The sequence below is a fragment of the Microcebus murinus genome, chromosome 5 (assembly GCF_040939455.1).
Source record: "Microcebus murinus isolate Inina chromosome 5, M.murinus_Inina_mat1.0, whole genome shotgun sequence".
NCBI classification, from domain to species: Eukaryota; Metazoa; Chordata; class Mammalia; order Primates; family Cheirogaleidae; genus Microcebus; species Microcebus murinus.
In genome coordinates, this window is record NC_134108.1 from 17,711,277 (window position 1) to 17,730,618 (window position 19,342).

General features: G+C 37.9%; 1 protein-coding gene across 3 annotated transcripts in view; it reads right to left on the reverse strand.

Annotated features, from left to right (window-relative positions):
• The window catches only part of STXBP5 (syntaxin binding protein 5), a 159,320-nt gene extending 146,408 nt beyond the window's left edge, over positions 1-12,912 (reverse strand). The window contains exons 1-2 of one of the 3 annotated variants that reach the window (XM_012752182.3): positions 12,528-12,912; positions 11,152-11,249 (exon numbers count right to left, since the gene is read on the reverse strand). In XM_012752182.3, coding sequence (XP_012607636.1) covers positions 11,152-11,249; positions 12,528-12,677 — 248 coding nt within the window. In that variant the 5' untranslated portion in view covers positions 12,678-12,912. The remainder of the gene's footprint in view (positions 1-11,151; positions 11,250-12,527) is intronic. The other 2 variants (XM_012752184.3, XM_012752185.2) reach the window with 2 other exon arrangements.
• Between the last annotated feature and the right edge of the window lie 6,430 nt (positions 12,913-19,342).

A 19,342-nucleotide genomic window follows, 5' to 3' on the forward strand; every position in this document is an offset into this window, starting at 1 on the left:
TAAAGTCTATTTAAAAAAATATTCTAAAAAATGAAGATAGCCACATATTCATGATAATAAGGTGGGCATACTTAATTTTTACTGCTGACTCATAATTCTAATATTCTGCTAATAAGTAATTAAAGTGAAATTATAACATGAACTATTTATTCAGTAAAAATTTAACAAAATGATAAAAATAAACATGAAAGAGTAATAGATCAACCTTTAAAACTTTCTTAAGTCAATACAATTGTAACATTTTACAATAAATGTCCAATAGTATTTGAAAAATTAGGTCAACAGCTTTCTTTTAATGGGAATTTTAAAAAGCGCCAAAACAAAAAAGTAATTGCAGCATCTAGACCAGGGGTCCTCAAACTTTTTAAACAGGGCGCCAGTTCACTGTCCCTCAGACCGTTGGAGGGCCATTGGAGAGTGCGGTGCACATTCCACACATGCGCACAGTGGGCCCGGGACAAGTCGGCTGCTAAGCAGGGCTGGCAGCGGTGGCAAAAAGACCTGGTGAGCCGCATAAATGTCCTCGGCGGGCCGCATGTGGCACGTGGGCCGTAGTTTAAGGATGCCTGATCTAGACTACTAATGTAATAACAGTATTAACTGGGTTGAAATAGGCCTCTAGTTACCCCCTTCCACTACTATTTTCAGTGATTTTTTTTTTATTATTTATAAACAAATGAGAGTGGTAAAAAAATACTCATTATTCACTGATAATAACTATTTCGAGTTAGACTTGTCTCTGAAGAGGTCAAAATGAATTATATTTATTATCACAAGTAATTCTTTATAATGACTTTTGATTATATATAAATACACTTTTAAATAAACCACTTGCTATGTCTACTATGAAATGTAGTCATAAATAACAGTGGTCTGAATTAAATGAACAAGAATGTATATTCTCACATATAAGTAAAAATAATTTTTTATCCCAGCATCCATTCTCAGATCCCTAACAGCTAAGTTCTTTTCTCAAGTATGGCAAAGTGAATTTTAAAAGAAAAATACGACACATTATGAAAAATATAGTACAAAGACTGAACAGATGGAAAAATCTGTTTCAACACTTTTCTCCTTTTCAAAAGAAAAAAGAAGCAAATACACAAAAGGAAAGCAATTTAGCAGAAAGTACTGCAATAGCTGATGCCACCAGATTTATGGTCACCTTTGGCAGAGTACTGCTGTGAAAAAGCAGAGGTACTGCTATTACAAGAAAAGATTATGCACTTTCAAGAAAGGGTAGGATTAATCACTCTTCAACAGACAACCTCAGCAGGAAAAGCTTGAAAAGTTCTATATTGTACTTATTTGAATGGGAAACAGCACCAAAAACTATTATAAAAATATCATCAATTAAAAAAATACTATTTAATAATAACTACCATATATTAATAATTTCTAAGACTAGTCATATATTTTACAAATAATATGTATAAAGCAAACCCTGTTTTTCAAATGAAGAGTAATATAAACCAGAAATTATCAGTTTTATTTATAAACCTTTGAGATTAATGGTCATGTTAAAATCATAGCTCAAAAAAATAAATATGCTCAGTGTGTTACCATTTCAATTATCTGTCATACATATAAACTTCCAAAAGGATTAATACATTGGAGAAATGGAACCAAGTAGAAATGAGCCTTATTTACTGAATAAAATTATATCTATATTTACTGCTACTGGAAAATAATGCAAACAGTGGACAACTCTAAAAATTTTTATAAAAAGTAGATATAATTAAAGTTTCCAATTAAAGTACCATATACGTTCTTTCCCAAAAGACACATGTAACATATCTGATTCTAAAGAAGGTAAGCAAGCACCTGAATTTTCTTCTAGGAGCCTTATGAATTTTTTAAAATACATTATTCATTTTTCTTCCACAGTTATTTTTGACCACAGTTTACACACGTCTAAGAAGTTACAATATTTGAGTAAAATGCTTATATTCAATTTTATCTTTAAAGGTATCAATCTAGATATATCTATACATATATATTAATGAAAATATTAAATCAATATACAAATACAATATATTTTTAATTAAAATTAGGAAGTAAAGGTCTCAAAAAAGATGAATTCTTCAATAGAACTATCACTGAACTACCCCCAAAAGATGCCTAATTAAGTACTTTTATTATTATATTAGTTATAATTCAACAGAGAGACAACGCCTCTTTCACGGGATCAAAAAAACACTTATGAAAATAACCTAGTATATACCTACTATGTATCATTGAGAATTACTGATTTTTTTAAAAAAATCTTTTTATTTGTGACTAAAAGGTTAAACTTCAACTGGTCTACCAATGCAATATATTACACTTAAATATAAAAATGCCAATAGTAACTCTTTACTGAACATTCCTCTCCTCATTGTAAAAGCAAGTCTGCCTGATAAATCAAAGGAGAAATAGGCAAACTTTGGCTTGTGGGCCAAGTCTAGTCCACTGTCTGATTTTGTAAATAAAGTTTTATTGAAATACACATGCACTCATTCCTTTACATATTGTCTATGGTAGCTTTTGTGCTATATATGGGCAGAATTGAGTAGCTTCCACAGAGACTATAAAGCCTAAAATGATTTACTACCTAGTATTTTACAGAAATTATCTGCTGCCTCCTAAAGATTTAGATATATTTTACTTTAAATGTGTGTGCATACACATACTCATCTTCTATATGATCCTTATTAGAGAACATAAAGTTGATCATTTAGGAAACAGTATGCTCCCTCTGTTCTAATTTCTTAATTTATATAGTGACTAGTGTCTAATTTCTGAACTTTAAATAAATCACAGGATACTAACTGATTTTGCTGATTTGCATTACTTTGGACTGCACTGAAACTTCTCATATGCTGTAATGTTCTTGACATTTTATTTTAAAAGAAAATGCTGGTGAGGCATTGTGGCTCACTCCTGTAATCCCAGCACTGTGACAGGTTGAGGCCAGGAGTTTGAGACCAGCCTGGGCAATACAGAAAAAAATTTTAAAAATAAGCCAGGCGTGCTGGCATGTGCCTATAGTCTCAGTCATCTGGGAGGCTGAGGCAGGAGGATCACTCCAGCCCAGTAGTTCAAGGCTGCAGTGAGCTATCATTGTGCCACACACAGAAAGTTCATCTCAAAAAAAAGAATGTTATAGCTATAATTTCTAAAAGGTCTATTTTTAGACATTCACTATCTCTATGATATTACGTATAAAAAATGGTAATGCAGAAATTCAGTTGTTAGATGCTGAACTAAGAAAAAGGTGGCTAAATGGGTTGGAAGTGAGGATGGAATCAAACCAAAAAATATGTCAGAAAGACAAAGAAACTGAGCTTTAAACATAAGAAATATGTGAACAGAGAAAAGAATATTCCAGAATTAAGGAATCACTAAACACATGGCCCATGTGGAAACTGAGTAAGCAGCAAACTGTGTCAACAATTCTTTCCCCCACCCCCAGCTTATACATCTATCCATAGCCAAAGAGAAAAGAAAAAAGTTACATGGTAAACAGCTAGTGTCCAAAACTTCTTTAAAATGAACTATGAGGAAAATGAGATAGTAAAGCAATTGGCAGTGCTGAATGATGGCTACATATTTAAATTATTCGGAAATATTAATGATACAAATATAAAGAAGAATGATGATACAATATCATCATTAAGATGATATTCTATAGAATATAATGAAGAAAAATATATGAAGATAGAATGAAGAAAAATGATACAAATATAAAGAAGATCACTAAATAGGCTTTTATTGCTACAACTAAAAATTAGAAACATATTCAAATTAAAGTAAAAAATAATTATATTATATAGAAGCCCGAATGTCTTTACAGGAAGAAGTCTGAGTAATCAAACAGGACAGTGCCATTTCTTCTCCTTAGAATAACCTATGTTGCATGTGACTAAGGAAAGAAAGATGTATCAAGCATCTTTTGGCAGTCTTTTATGATTATAGTTTTATGAATTCTTAGTTTATCTCATAAAAATCAAGTCAACAATCACTTTGCTTTGCTTCCCAAAACATTCTCTTAGTACTAGATTATATTTAAAATCTATCTTAATAAAAGGTATTCAAATATAAAAGCAGCATCTAATGAAATGCCCCTTACTTCATATCATTCTCTTATATTCTTAAAGAGATGAACATCTGTTCAGGCCAAACAAAAAAAACTATTTCTTTAATCTGCAGTCCCAAAATACTAAGTATATTTTCTGATGCTGCTGATGTGGCAAATCAGGTCAGGAAATTCTTATTTAAACACTGCAAAACAAATCAATACTAGTACTCTAATCATTAATTTTCTTCCTGTAAAAAATGTGTTTCTTCTAATTTATAAAATTAAAGCCAAATTAATATAACCAAAGCTTATCTTTTATTTAGTGACATTCAACCCTATAGCACAGTTATTTACATGAATACTCCTAGTCATTCCAAGTTACTATACAAATACCAAATTTAGCACTCAAATTATATACAAGCAATTCAAGGAAGATAGTCTCTATATTAAATCTCTTGTATAAAAATTATTAATATGTGATTAGGAACTCAGTATTATTTTTTAAGTAAATTCATTTTAATTTTATATCCCAACCATTAACACCGAAGAAAGGGAAAAAAAACTTTGTTAATGGTATTAAAAATTGCCCAAGTTTCTTTCCTATGTAATATGAGACATTAGCTGTTGAAAAGAATATGCTGCAACCTACCATCTTACTATTCAATGTGAGTTGCTATTTCAAGGAAAAACATTTATTCACATGCTGTTTTGTAAACAAAAGTTTACACTTGTGCATCTACTGACCTGGATTATAAATGCAGTCAATGGATACAAAGCAAAGGAAGTCACAACAGGATGGAGTCTAATACTTCATCCTCTTTAACAGGTACTTGCAACAGTGGATCAGAAAATCACTTGAAAGATATAGTCCAAAGAAATCCCAAATCCTCCACAGAAAAAGAATTTCTAAGATCCTAAAGCCAGTGGGACTCTTGGAAATCACACATCCCAATTTCTTCATTTTACAGGAAAGGAAACTGAAACACAGAGATTCTAGTTCACTTATACACGATTAGTGTGAAAATTAGAACACCTTCTAATAATAATTGGTAATAAGGTAGAAACCTGCTAATAATAAGGTAATTTGTACAGAATTCCTTTACTTTTTTCATTTAGGGTGGCAAAATCAAGTTATGATTTCAAATGAATTACACTGAAAAAAAAAAGGGAAAACAAAGAGAATATCAGAAAGAAATAAGAACCCATCTTACTTAAAGCAAAAAGGCTTACAAAGCACAGATTGATACTCTTAATAGTTTACATATCCTTTTCAATTCCATACAGTTTCTATCACATTTTGTTTCCCTCCACAAATCCACTGCAAAATAAACTGCTTCCAGGCAGATTCCGTTTCTGGTTATTTCTGAAGTTAATGTGCCTATTTCTCCTGCTGCAGTAGTCCATGCTGAGAATCACAACTTAACAGCCGAGAGAGTACTCACTCTTCCTTTAATGTAAAATCCTCTTTAATGAAGCACTAAGAGTTGAGAAGTAAAAGTATGTCAAGGTCCTTGTTTCTCCTATCTGGCTAGAACTCCAAATTACCATAACTCTTCTATGAACAAAGAGGATGGAGAGGGAGAACAGTGGCTAAGAATAAAAAAGATGGAGAGGGGAAAAAGTGGATAAAAATTTGGCTAAATTCTAGCTAATTATTTCACTTTTAACTATTTTAAGAAAAATCACTTCCAAATCTTTTTTCAGTAGTATAATTAGGTTTTTTAAAATAAAATTAATTAAGCAGCAAGTCAAAACATTCTAATGCTATCTTACAAGTACAATATACAAAGCTATTAAACAATCATTTAGTACCTAATACATGTGTGAAACTTCCACATATATTATTACATCTAAATAGCAATTCTGCAAACTTGTGGTTGAGAAGAACACAACCATTTTAAAGACAAACTCAAAGAGAAAAATAATATTAAATACTTTCCAACATCTTTTCTTCAAAGACTGCATAAGCTACAAAAATAAATCAAATAAAGGCCTTCCTACACAGTACCTGGCACCTCGTTGTCTCTCAGAAAGTATTTAGTGAAATAAATGAATAAAGAACCTGAAAATTAAAGCCCCAGAAACATTCTCATATTAATAATAACAACAATCATGTATTGAACATTCACCAAAACATCCCTCTGCTGTCTTTAAAACTACATACACACATTAGTACATTTAAACCTGATGATAACCTCAGAGCTAGGTAGGGTTATCATTCCTATTTAACTGATGAAGAACTAAGGCCAAGTGCAGTGGTTCTCAAGCAGGAGCACCTGGAAGTGTGGGAGAGTTTGGGTTGCCACAGTGACAGGGAAAGCAACACTGGCATTTAGTAGGTGGGAGCCAGGAATATGAAATATCCTGCAATGTGGTAGAAAAACCCACAGAATTATCCTGTCCCAAATGCTACCACTATTGAGAAACAGTGGCAGAATAAATGGACAAAGCCAAACAGCATAATGACTTTAAATACAAATCCAATAGCAAAAACCAGAAAATCACCAAGAACCAGCCCAAAAGGAAATCAAACATAAAAGTGTATCAAATTCTCATGCTAAAATACAAAGTCTAGGCTACCTTCTCAAAATGGCAATCAATATGATAAAAGTAAAAGACGACATAATTTCAAACTCAACATTTCTCTTCCACCTCTTTACTAAGTTTTTCATTTCTCTAACTGCCTCAGTACTCTACTTGTAAATTTACCATCTTTACTTATTCCCTAAGATTTTATACAAATGAGTCATCAAGTCCTTCTCCAATTCCCATACCCCCATGTCTGTTTAGAGTCCACTTTACTACTTATATAGACTAACAGTTACCTGTGAGGTTTCACTATTCTTTTCATCTGTGACAGCACTGCCCCATTAATCATGTTAAACAATCACACTTTACTCCTGTCAGCATCTCCTTACATAACTGCAATTCTTGACTGAATAATATGCAGATACCTCAGGTTAACATTCAAGGCCCTGACCAACTGGCTCCTTATCTCTACCCCAACTCAATTATTCCAACCAGTCTCTTTAGTTTTCCTCCAACTACCATGATAAATTCCCTTTTCCATACTTTTCTCCATACTGTTTTCCTTACCTAAAATAATTTTCCGTCTCCTTTCTCCCTGCCATTTGGAATCCTATCTACCAAACATGTACAAATGTTCATAAAATACAATGAATTAACATGCGATTTGACTTTGCATTTGTAGAGCCCTAAATAATTCTCTAATTTCAAATACATTTACCTAGTTCCACTCCACTGGTTAGGACTAGAAATTTGTTAAACTATATATAACTACTTGAAATCACAGAATTGTTTGTTGAAGAAATCTTCTAATAGCACCTTCATTTTTATAGTAATAAGAAAACAATTCTAAAGGACACAAAATTATTATAATTCTTAGTGAAAAGATGAGAACCAGAATTCAGGCCAGAATTTATAATCTAATGTTGTCTGACACTTAATAAGAGCCTATCAAATGAACTTCAATGTAAAAAAAATCATTTTATAAGCCTGTATCCACCAACATTAAACTTCAATTTAAAAGAAAGTCTATGCCACATCAAAATAGAAACTGCCCATTACACTGTATTTTCCATAGGTCAAGAAGACAATAAATGACATTCTTTGATAATAATTTGACAATTACTTTAAACAACCTCAAATGCTTATACAAATTCAGTAAATCTGAATTTCATTTTTCATACTAAGTATTCATATATAAAATGACTCACTGTAATTAAACAAAATTTTGCCTTAAAAATAAGATCAGGGTATCCCATGATTACCTTAGAGTATGAAGCAATTTCGAATCTCAAGTCTAGATAAAGACAACAGGTATTATTAAAAATACCTTCATTCTTCAGTCAGAACCCTTTCTTCCCTTTACTTATCCATATGGGTATCTCAGCCTTTTGGAGAAGATTTACTTATCCATATGGAAATAGATAACAGATCATTTTATCCCAATAGTTCTGATCCCTATGTGACTCGTAAGAATCAAATTGTACATATTTCTATCTAGCAAAAAGAGAAGAATTAAGATAACCACATCACTACTATATGACTTGCTATTCCAACCTCACATTCTCTCCAGAAGAAGGCTGAGAATTAAGTAAATTTATAATGATATCATTAGTCATTTCCTATATGTTAATCCAGTAAATACATTAAATTTATTTTGCCTCATTATTGTTTAGGTATTATTTAAGGATTCATATTTTCACTAACCTTTGTCTACAAACATTAGATATCAGATATAACTTTATCTAGTTTTTTGTTTTTAACTCAAGGTAGATCAACTTGGTACAGTCCTCCAACATTCAGGAAGATGTTCTATTAGTCAAATTAGATATACATTTGGAATTATAATAGCCTGATCCTACTTCTGAAAACATCTACATTTTGCTCTGCAGTTAAATGAAGAAAAGATTTTATCAATGAGAATATATCTGCTTTTACGATATCTTTTAGTACAAAAGTATTACACAGTATAAGAGTCTATAATATGAGGAAATAAAGATAGGATCAAAAGAAGCCAACTACAATAGAAAAAAATACAAAAGAGCAAGGTCAATATATATAATAATAATGTAATAAATCTGCATGTTAAACCAATATGGAGCTTTAAAATTAGAATCTATAAATTTAGGTGTCTAGCTTCAAAAATAACAAAGAGAAATGTGTTATCTTAAACCACAAAAGTGGAAAATGAGATAAAAATAAAAAGGTCTTAGTCATTTTCTATAAATCAGAGCCATAATAAATAAAGCTCATAAGCTCATCTGCTACTTAAATCTAACAGAAGGAATGACTAGGTGGTATTACTGGTAGGCAAGCCAATTTATCACTCTGGAATGTTTATACAAAGCTCCTAAAATGGGAAAGTAGAAAGAGATTTGGTAAATAGTTTTTCCAAACTTCATTCTAAATATAGTAAAGGAGTTCTAAAAAATATTTTAGAATATAATTGTAAACTATAATTACAGATTCACTTTAATTCACATACTTAATTATAAAATATATATACACCAAAAGTCAAACACAAGTGATAATTTTGGCCACCTGGTCCTTAATTTTAATTGGCAATTAGCATTAGGCCTAACATTTTAACTACATCTTTTGTGTCAACTTGTTAACTACTCAAATGCATTAAGATTAAAAGTGTTGTCTAAGAATGATACTTGGTTTTATAAAATCAGCCTTGCTGATGGTACTTGTTTATAATTAAATTATAAAAGGGCTGGATTGACTGTTTAAAAGAAAAAAGTTACATACCAAGAGACTGTCGTAACCATTCTGGGAAAATAGTAAAAACTGAACACATTTAAAAGAAAAGCAAAGTAATCAAAAAAATAACTAATTTAATTCAAATTTACTTTTTTTTCTTCTAGTCCAGTTATGAAATTCTTTTCTTGGAAAAAAAAAATCTACTTTCAGTTCCAAAGAATCCATCTAGATCCAACAATGCACTAGTCTTGTCACTACATAGAGTTTTTGCTGAACACTCAGCACCCACACTAACAAAATAACTTCATTTCCATCTTCTCAAGACTAAAATAGGAATCCTAAACTAGAAGGTTTTGATCATCGGGTTCTGAAATAAAAATATCTAAACAACTGAAACCAAAATATATATTCTAGTCTCAACTATCCAGATATTTGGGCAAGAGCAGTTTAGACATACTGGCTCAGAAATTAATACATTCAGATCTAGCCTGGTCAGATATTACCATTTAAATAGATATGACTATATTACTAGTATTTACTATGTTTGCCAGACTTTACTTAGTAACACAGTTCAACAGTCCATCTGAAAACTTTTATTAGCATTTTGAAGATACCAGTTAAATCACAATGAAACTTTAGGCATATCCCGATACCATACAGTACTTTTCTGGAATAAAGATTTTAAAAGGTAAGTAAAATGTCTGGCACATGTTTAATTCAAATGCAGGTTTCCTTCCTCCTCAGGAGCCAGATAAATCTAACGTGTAAAGGGGTAAAGCTCCTCCCTCACCTCATTTTTTCTGACTACAGTAATGTCTATTGAGATTATCTAATGATTTTTTTTTCTATTTATTACCAACACATTACCTCAATAATATGTAAGACACAGTATCCTATGGAAGGGTGAACAAAGCATTTTCTTTTTAAAATCTTACATTTGAGTTTATAAATAAGAATATTTAGGTTAACTTTGGTTAAATGTCACTGTAAAAGCAAACACAAATTTTATTTCAATTTAAAAAGAAAAAGTAAGCAGTCTCCACTATTCAAACTAAAAAAAAAAGTGATTTTGAAAAAAATCTTTTGAAGTATTTGAAAAAAATGCTTATGACAAAACCACTATAGTTCATACATAACCAGGAACAGTAATTCTTTCTATACTAATAATGTGCAGATTACCCAATAATTTTTTACAAATACTAAACAAATGTCGACTATAAAAGAAAAAAAGTATCAAGAAAATACATTAGTCCCTCTGCATTTTTAGAAGGAAATCTCTAAAATTTCTAAAAATATTAACCTTCAAAACTATTTATAGAAAATTAATTTGCTACATTTGTCTTCTGCTAATGATTTTTCTAGATGGACATGCCAGAAACAACCAAATTCAAACTCAAATCCAACCTCTAATTCATTAGAATAATAAATAGGTCATAAGCTTAACATCTATCATGCACAGCATTTTAAAAAGCAGCTAAAATGTGCACTGTACTACTGTCTCTAAACCTCATCCTTAACATACCCCATTCAACAGATCACTAGCATGAGGAGATATATTTTCACTTAGGAACTTCTATCTCCTTGCAAAGAAGGTAGTCATGATAGCAAAACTTAAGACTTCTATTGCGATACACGTTTAGCTACTTCAACAAAGCTGGGAAACGTCACAGCAATATATAACCTGAACTACGTATAATCTATGGCAAAGCCAACACCACATGATTTCTCGCAATATATACCTGATCACACCATTTCTTTGGAATTAAACAGCAAAATAAAAATTTCTTTCAAATTTATCAGCAATATAGGTCTGGGGAGAACAAAGTAAAAGTTAAAAAATAAAATTAAAGAAAGGATACAGCCTTAAAGCACCAGTCTGAGTTCCCACTGCCAGGATCTTCTGTACAGGATCAAAGGCCAGGGCTGAGGGTTGATAGGGAAATCCATGGCGAACAGTCTAGGGATGGGCAAGAGACAACACAGCAACCAAGGCAGTAAGTGAAATTTAAAAATAGAAAAGTCAATAGAGCCATTAGAATTTAGAACCAACTATAACCAAGGCAAAACACGTATACGAGCACTTACTGCATAAAAAAAAAGTGAAATCTACATTAACAAAGTTATTCACATAGAACCTGAAAACACAAAAATCCATCCCAGTGGCACACTTTAATTTCTCTTTTTCAATAATACTAGTACTCCAAAGAAGAAAATTTCTTTTTTACATTCTATCCTATTACAACTGACGCCAAATGACTAAAGTTTGCAGTGGTTCAAAATTCTGTAAATCAATTAAAAAATGCAATTCATGCTTTATTTCGGGAGTAATGGCTTCACCATTATTTTATTTGGATGCTAAATGCAAAAACTTCTAAGAAAAAGCTGCCATATAATTACTTTAGTCAAGGATTCAGTAGAGCAATTATCAAACCTCTATTCCCAACATTTTGCACTTGTAACAGAATGAAAACGAGTACAACATATAGTTTTGCAGTTTACTACTGGGGCCATAATCATTTTAGGGCATCAGATCAAAAAAAATATATTTGCACGCTTTTAAGAAACTGACATACAAACACATGGCTATTTATAAGGAAGGTATGCATTAATACCAAGACAAGTTTGTATTTCTCAATGAGCAGCTGGTGAATTAATTCGCTGCATCATTCTTTCTGAATTACAGAACACTATGCAATTACTGTGTCATTAATAGGAAAAAATCTCAGTACTAACTTTTTGACCAAATACAATGATAAAAAGAACCCTGAGACTGCATATTGTAAGCCACTCATGACACATTTTTAAGGGAAAAGTGATGAGCAAAGATCTGGTAGAACAGGTTTGGCTTTTAGATAAACAATATTCATTAGACACTGTTTCCAAAGGAAACTTCAAAGTTGGTAAATTACATTAAAATGCTTGAATATAAAAGCTTCCAGATCATTGCTGGTAATGTCAGAGTACGAATTAAAGGTCGGATATTACGTTTGAAGCAACCTTGAAGTGATTGCTGCATGTGGAAAGGGAAGAAAGAAAAATCAAGGGACAAGAGTAAGATATAAATCTCCAAAATAACCCATCAAAGAAGCGTTCGCTAGAGGAGGAGCGAGCCCTTTACAGCTATAGATTATTGTTGGCGCTCTCTTCCCCTGCACTCCCCAGCAAGCCCGAGTTGCCCCTTAAAAAGACCCCCATTTTTCAATGACGGCGACGCGGGACTGTGCGCTGTGTTCACCTTGCAGAGCTGAAAGTGCTCGGACTGGAGCGTTTCCTGGATCTCCGGCTCACGGTTCCCAGTCGGCTGCTGCTGCTGCTGCTGCTGCGAGGTCGAGGACGAGCCGGCGGTCAGGCCGTCCAGCACCTTCCTGATGTTGAATTTCCTCATGGTCTCGGCGGGGCTCCCCCGCAGCCCGGGAACTGAGGCGCAGGGGGTCCCCGGGCGGGGGAGACGAGCCGGGGCCGAGGGCAGCTTCGACCGAGGACACGGAGGAGTGGGAGTGTGAGGGGAAGGTGGCAGCTGAGGGGGAAGCAAAAGATAATCCGAACAGGAAATGCTGCGACGACGAGAGAGCGGCGGCCACACGAACACCGGGCGGCGACCCCTCTTCCTCTGAGGCCGCCGCTGCTCGCCGCGGCTGCTGTGGCGCCGCTTCAGCCGCCGCCGCCTCCTCGCTCCACGGCCCGGCGGCAGCAGCAGTGGCGGCGGCGCCCGAGCCGGCTCAGCCCAGCCTCACCTGGCCGCCGGCGGGCTCTGCGCCGCGCCGCCGCCCCGGCTCGCCCCCGCCGCCGCCGCCGCGTCCATGGCCCGCGGCCCCGCCGCTGGTCTCCCGCCCCGACCCCGCAGTCCCGCGGCGCGTCCTCCCGCTCCCGCTCCTGCTCCTCCCGGGGACTGCCGGCTCTGCCTCCGCGGCCGCCGCTGGGCCTCCCCGCCGCTCAGCGCCGCTGCCCGCCCGGCATCGCACGCAGGGCGCCCGGGGTGGGTCCCGCGCTCTCCGCCTCGCTCCGCCGCCGCCGCACCAGCCCGCCCTCGCTCCTTCAGAGCCCTGGCTGCCTTCCTCAGGCGCCGCGGTGGCCGCCGGCTCTCCCCGCCCAGCCGCTCCCCCTCGCCTGACAGGGCGCCTCGGCACACGGCACCAACGCCCGCCCCGAGCAGCGGCGGCAGCCGCGGGTACAGCGCCGGCCGCGGCGGTGGCGGCAGCTGGGCCTCCGCGGAGCAGGGCTGCGGGGCGTGCGCATGCGCGCCGCTGTCTCTCCCCCCGCCGCCGGCCCCCAGCCCCCCAGCGCCCGAGCCGGAGCGAAGCTGGGGCTTAATTTATCCTCTGCGAAAATCCCAGACGCTGGCTAAATTTCTCCCACCCCAATCGCACTGCCCGAGTATGCAGCTGCTTCTCCTGCAGCTGGCATAGTAAAAATGTTGACGACTAACAAGCAGCAGGAACCCTTTATTGCAAATTCGGTCATTACAGCCGGGGTTTATGCTGTCGCCCGCGAAGCACTGGCGAAAGCATAAACACGCTCCGGGCCGCTGGCTGCAATGTTACCGTTGTTGCTTTATTGATGGGCTTTGTTTCGGATTGATTTGGGTTTGTGTTTTGAAAAAGAGCGTCCAGGCAACAATGCCAGTGGCAAGAGGATGACTGACTGAGGAGGGCACTAGGAAAGGAGAGAAACCTAGACGGGAACAGCGGATTCTCTCCTGGAGCTTTCGTGTTGGTGGCATGGGTCTGGCCGAGGCAGGTAGCTGCTGGAATGGAAGAGGCTGCCCAAAGGGACCGCTCCAGCGCTGGGTGTCTGCCCTGGCCAGTGACACACCACCCCAGTCCCGTCGGCGCGCGGGGGTGAGTGGGGACTGGGGCGAGGTCGCGGGGCGCAGTGAACGCCGCGCTGCCACTCGTTTTCAGAACCCTGAATCCGCCCTGACGCCGATGATCCGCTCAGTAATCCCCGGTGGCTTCTCCACTGTCGAGAGGGTGGGATGAAGTTTTTGCTCAGACCTTTCCGCCGCTCACTGGCCCAGTCTCGCGGGGATGCTCGGGCACAAAGGTCCGGCTCGAGTTTGAAAAGGTGGAGGGAGATTCAGGTGGGGGTGCGGGGAACCCTGCCGAGAGCGCGCTCCCCCGGCCAGGTGGGTGGGAAGCAGAGGAGCGTGGTCAGGAGGAGCGGGAGATGGGAAGGACGCGGGGCGGGAGGGAAGCGACAAAGACCAATTTCAACTCGGGGTGGGGGCGGGGAGGACAATCTCCGGGTTGCTGATTCCCCACCCACTCTGGTCCTGCGAAAAACCACAGAAGAACTACAAAGGGTTTTTTAGTTCCAAACCGAAATCAAAAGCACCCGCCCTCCTCTTTGTGATTGGCAGCCTCCTGCCCCTCCGGAGAAATTCTCGTCGCAGTATTGGTTGTTGTCACCAGCCTTCAAAGGACAGTCGGCAAACCGACGACGCCCCGGGCTCCTGGGTTTCGGGAAATGTAGTTCACCAGGCCGCTTCCGCATGCTAGGACGACGTCTCATCCTTGGACCTTATAAAATTTTGTTCTGCGGTTTACAATTTATTGAATTAGGAAGTGAATTCGCTGGGTGCAACGAACAATAAAACGGATTTGAGGACCTCATTAGGCTATTCCCAGGTGGCTCTGAACTCTTTCTTTAAGAATTTAGTTCTCTGAAACACATTTTGTTGAGTGTCAGGCGTTGTGCTAGGTACTGAAGACACAAAAGTGCAATTCTTGCTTTCAACCAGCTAGCCACAGTCTAACCAGGACGACCTTAATGTAAATAAGTAGTCGTAAAACAACGTGATGAGTTCAGTGATGGAATAATGTTAGGAAGAAGACTGCAGACAGCCACTTAACTGGCCAGGGAAGGCCTGGAAATGGTGACACACCGTAGACCCGAGCCTGATGAATCGGAGTTGACCAACTGAACAGGAGGTGGAAGTGCTTTGGGAGGCAGTGGGGAGGGGATTGTCAGGCTTACCTGGATAGCTTTTGAAAAATATAAATGACTCCATGGGGAAAATTACAAAACAGAGAGATCACATTCCCACAGGATTTTATGGTGTGCCTTTACATCTAGGTTTAAAATAAATCCATTTAATAATTTGCTATCATTGAATTATGAAACTTTTTGGAGAAAGGACAACTTCTTGTTGAGAGGCCTTGTGGCATAGTGGAAAAATCCTCGGCTTTACTGTCTGCCAGACACGAATATCAATACAGGCCCTGGTAACATATCAAACCTTGGGTAAAACTCCTTAATTTTCCTAAGGGTCAGATTCCTCATGTGTAAAATGAGATTAATACTACCCTCTCCCAGGGTTTTATGAGGATAAATTGGAAGGGGAAGAAAGGAATGTGAATAGTTTGTACTTCATTACTTATAATAGCACTCTGTAGATACTCAAAAACATCAGTTTCCTATTCTACTATTAGTGTCCTTGAAGTAAAAGAAATTTCAAAAGGCCATCAGTTTAAGCAAATTCCCTAATTTTGACTTGAATTATTTTGACTTCCATACTTTTTCTCTCCCCTCAGATTATGACCTCATTCTGGCATTCTCAAAACTTCAATACTGGGAGGACACCTGGAATTTCAGATGAATGTAGGTTAGCTTTATGAACTTGCAGTCCATCCTCCCTAACCTCATAGACACTGGGACATTTCCAGAAATTCATTCAGTCAAAAACACCAATGTCCCAAAATAACTGCCTTTATATAGCAAAGATAAATTAATGGACCTTCAAACTCATGGTATTTCTTGTAAGTCAATTGCAATTGATTAATTCACTTTTAAAATTAGAACTGAAAACTTAAGAATTTAATTAAAAATTGAAATTTTTAAGTTTAGAACAAAATGAATAAAAAATTAATTTGTATTATTTATTTTAAAATGTAGCACAAAGCACAGAATTTTACCCAGAACGATCTCTCAGGAAAGTTTTGTTTTGTTTTGTTACTTTGAGATAGAGTCTTGCTCTGTCACCCAGTCTAGAGTGCAACGGCACCATCATAGCTCACAGCAACTCCAAACTCTTGGGCACAGCAATCTTCCTGCTTCAGCTTCACAAGTAGCTGGGACTCTACAGGTGGATGCCATTGCATCCAGCTAATTTTTCTATTTTTTTGTAGAGATGGTGTCTCACTCTTGCTCAGGCTGGTGTTGAACACTTGGCCTCAAGGGATCCTCCTGCCTTGGCCTCCCAAAGTACTAGGATTACAGGTGTGAGCCACCGCATCCGGCCTGTTTTGTTTCATTTTAATAAATGAATAAGTGTGTTGATTTCAAGCAATTCAGTTGCTTTTTGCATTTGGATTGATTTTGGGCAAGTGACCTTGTCCCAAATGAAATTCTTTCTTACCTGCTTATTGAAGAATGAACCAGGACATGATGATATAACAGCATACCACTGAAAAATTATATATATGAATATACACACACACACATATAACATTTAGCTGAGTCAGGGTAGCACCAAACAACAATTAATACAATGAAAATTAAAAGATACGTTTATAAAAAGGGACACCACATACAGAAAAAGAAAGGTAGCCCACTAAATTGTCAGGCATGGAAGGTTAAAGGCTAAGAATTCATAACATTTCTGAATCTGCCAGTCCTTATTATCTAGTTTAAATGTTAGAGACTAATGAAGGCTCTGGTACTGGTCTCATAGGGGCAGCTGGATGCTGCTTGAGATAAAGACAGTAGAAAACTGAAAATCAATATTTTAATTAGAAGTTATTTATTGGTGAAAATCTTTGGAAGGTAGACCAAGTGCACCTCACCTGCTAGCATTCATCTTCATTTCAGCTTATTGAGTCCCAAAGGATGTGTGCATGACGATAATTGATTCACTACACCATTTAGGGGAATATTGAATTTAAATTATTCGTAAATTGCAGCAGCGATGTTAATTAGCTGGTTTGCCTTGTTCAAGCCCCTTTTTCTGAATGGGTTCCCAAGCCCCTGCTAAATGATGGGTCTGGGCAGGTCGAGCACACCAAGTGTAATTCTAAGGGAATTGCCAGGCCACATTTTTTTTAATTACACACTGCTCACCACACAAAGTAGTGCCCTTTTCTGGAAAATAGGTCAGTAACTAAGTGCTAGCATACAAACAGAAACCTGACCACTTTTTCCCCTCAGAGTCACCTGACAGGGCGCCCAGTGAGACGGTGTTAATTGAGGCTGACTAATGCGTCAGGGCCTTCCATCTGAGGCTCTGGGGCCTGGCACAGAGCTGTGTCACCTCTCTTAGCCACCTGACTGTAGAACATTTAGATGCTAACACTTTTCTTTCTAGTCAACCCTAAGGAAATCAAGAAGGATCAAAACAAGAACTTTAACGTAAGGGGAGTGGAAGCAATCCTCTCTCTAAGGATCCATCAGAGCCAAGAAAATAGTAATAACAACAAAAACATGCCATGTAGCAGACACTAACGAACTCTCAAAAGTTTCATACAGAAGGTGGGAAAGCATAGCCTCCATTCATGGGATGAAGTTCCTCAAAACAGGACCAGGCAGCTAGCTTTCAACTCAGAATGGATTCTTTGACTGTGTTTTTGGCAAACACTACACACTTTGTCCAAAGACAATGTGCCTGCAGACCTAAAATTCGAATATCGGCTTCCCCTCTCCAGGTCAGACATCTTCCACTTTGGGGTAAATTTCCAGCCCCCTGCCTACCCTATGCCCTCATGTCAGCCTCTCCTTTTATTCCATCCTATTAATCTATTTTCATACTTTCCTAGTCCCAGTTCTACCTTCAGTGGCCACCATACTGGTTCTATGACCAATGACACAAACTAAGTTCCTTTGGGCATGCAATGTTTAATACAAAATCTCAATTAAATAACCTACTAACATGTTAGTAAACCAAAATGTTAGCAAAATGAATGTGAAAGATATTGACTACACCCCCAATAAAGCTGGGTCTTTTTATTCTCAGCACATACATACACATACACACACATGCTCACACACACACATGCACACACACACACACACACACACACACACACACACCTGGCTCCCACAGCCTTAGAAAACAATTTAGATATTTTCTGAATGTTTTCAAAGTCACTTTTGAAAGAAGCTAAAACACTTAGTGTAGGAAAATATCCTGGAATTCTCTTCACCCTTATCAACTCCCCACCCGATTCTACCTCAACTTGTGGCAGTTTTTCAAATAGCCCCTGTCCCTTTGCCCTCAAAAAGCCCAGCCATCGATGGATGGCACACTCACTCTCTCCGAATTCCCCCTCCTCTCAACTCCTAGATTTTTCTGCTCTACATGCTTTCTTATGTAGTCCCATCTACTCCCTTCTTTCTGATACTCAGTTAATAGCCTCAGCTAATCAGAAAGGGAGAAAAAGGTGAATTGCCCAGAAGCACAAAGAATACTCTTCACAAGGGAGAGACAAAGAATGTGACTACTTACATGTTAGTACTTTGGTTCCAGTTTCTTCCTGGCCCTTAAATGCATCCAGAGAGAAAATAATCATGATGTCAGGGTCACAAAATGACTTAAGTCTATAAAGCAAGGAAGAAACAGAAGAGTACAGAACTGGTACAATTTCCAGTGGACCAAGTATAGCGGATGAAGAATCTGAATCCTAGTGTTTACGTTTATATTCTAGCAGGTGATCATTAGTGTTCCTTTGCACAAACATTTGCTGTGTACCTACTGTGGGGCAGGTACTTTGTGGGATGTTGTGGTGAATACAGACATGATCCAACTTGCTCGTGGCACTCGATAAGATGGCAATATAGTGGCAAGGAAGCAAAATCTCTAAAAGGAAGGACAAATCCAATTTATAAAACACCTTTTAATTCTCCTGAGGATTATGACTGTGTGTCATTTCACTCTCTGTATAGTAACACTCTCCTGAAGGGTGTGTCCTTATCATCACAGCACTTTGTCCAAGAGGATGACCCTCTGTGGGGTTGGGAGATGGGAAGGATGGAGGCAGGGAGCTGGGATCACTCAATTTCCTGTTATTCATCCAAAAACTCCAACTACTCCCACTGTGTTTCATCCAGACCAGCATG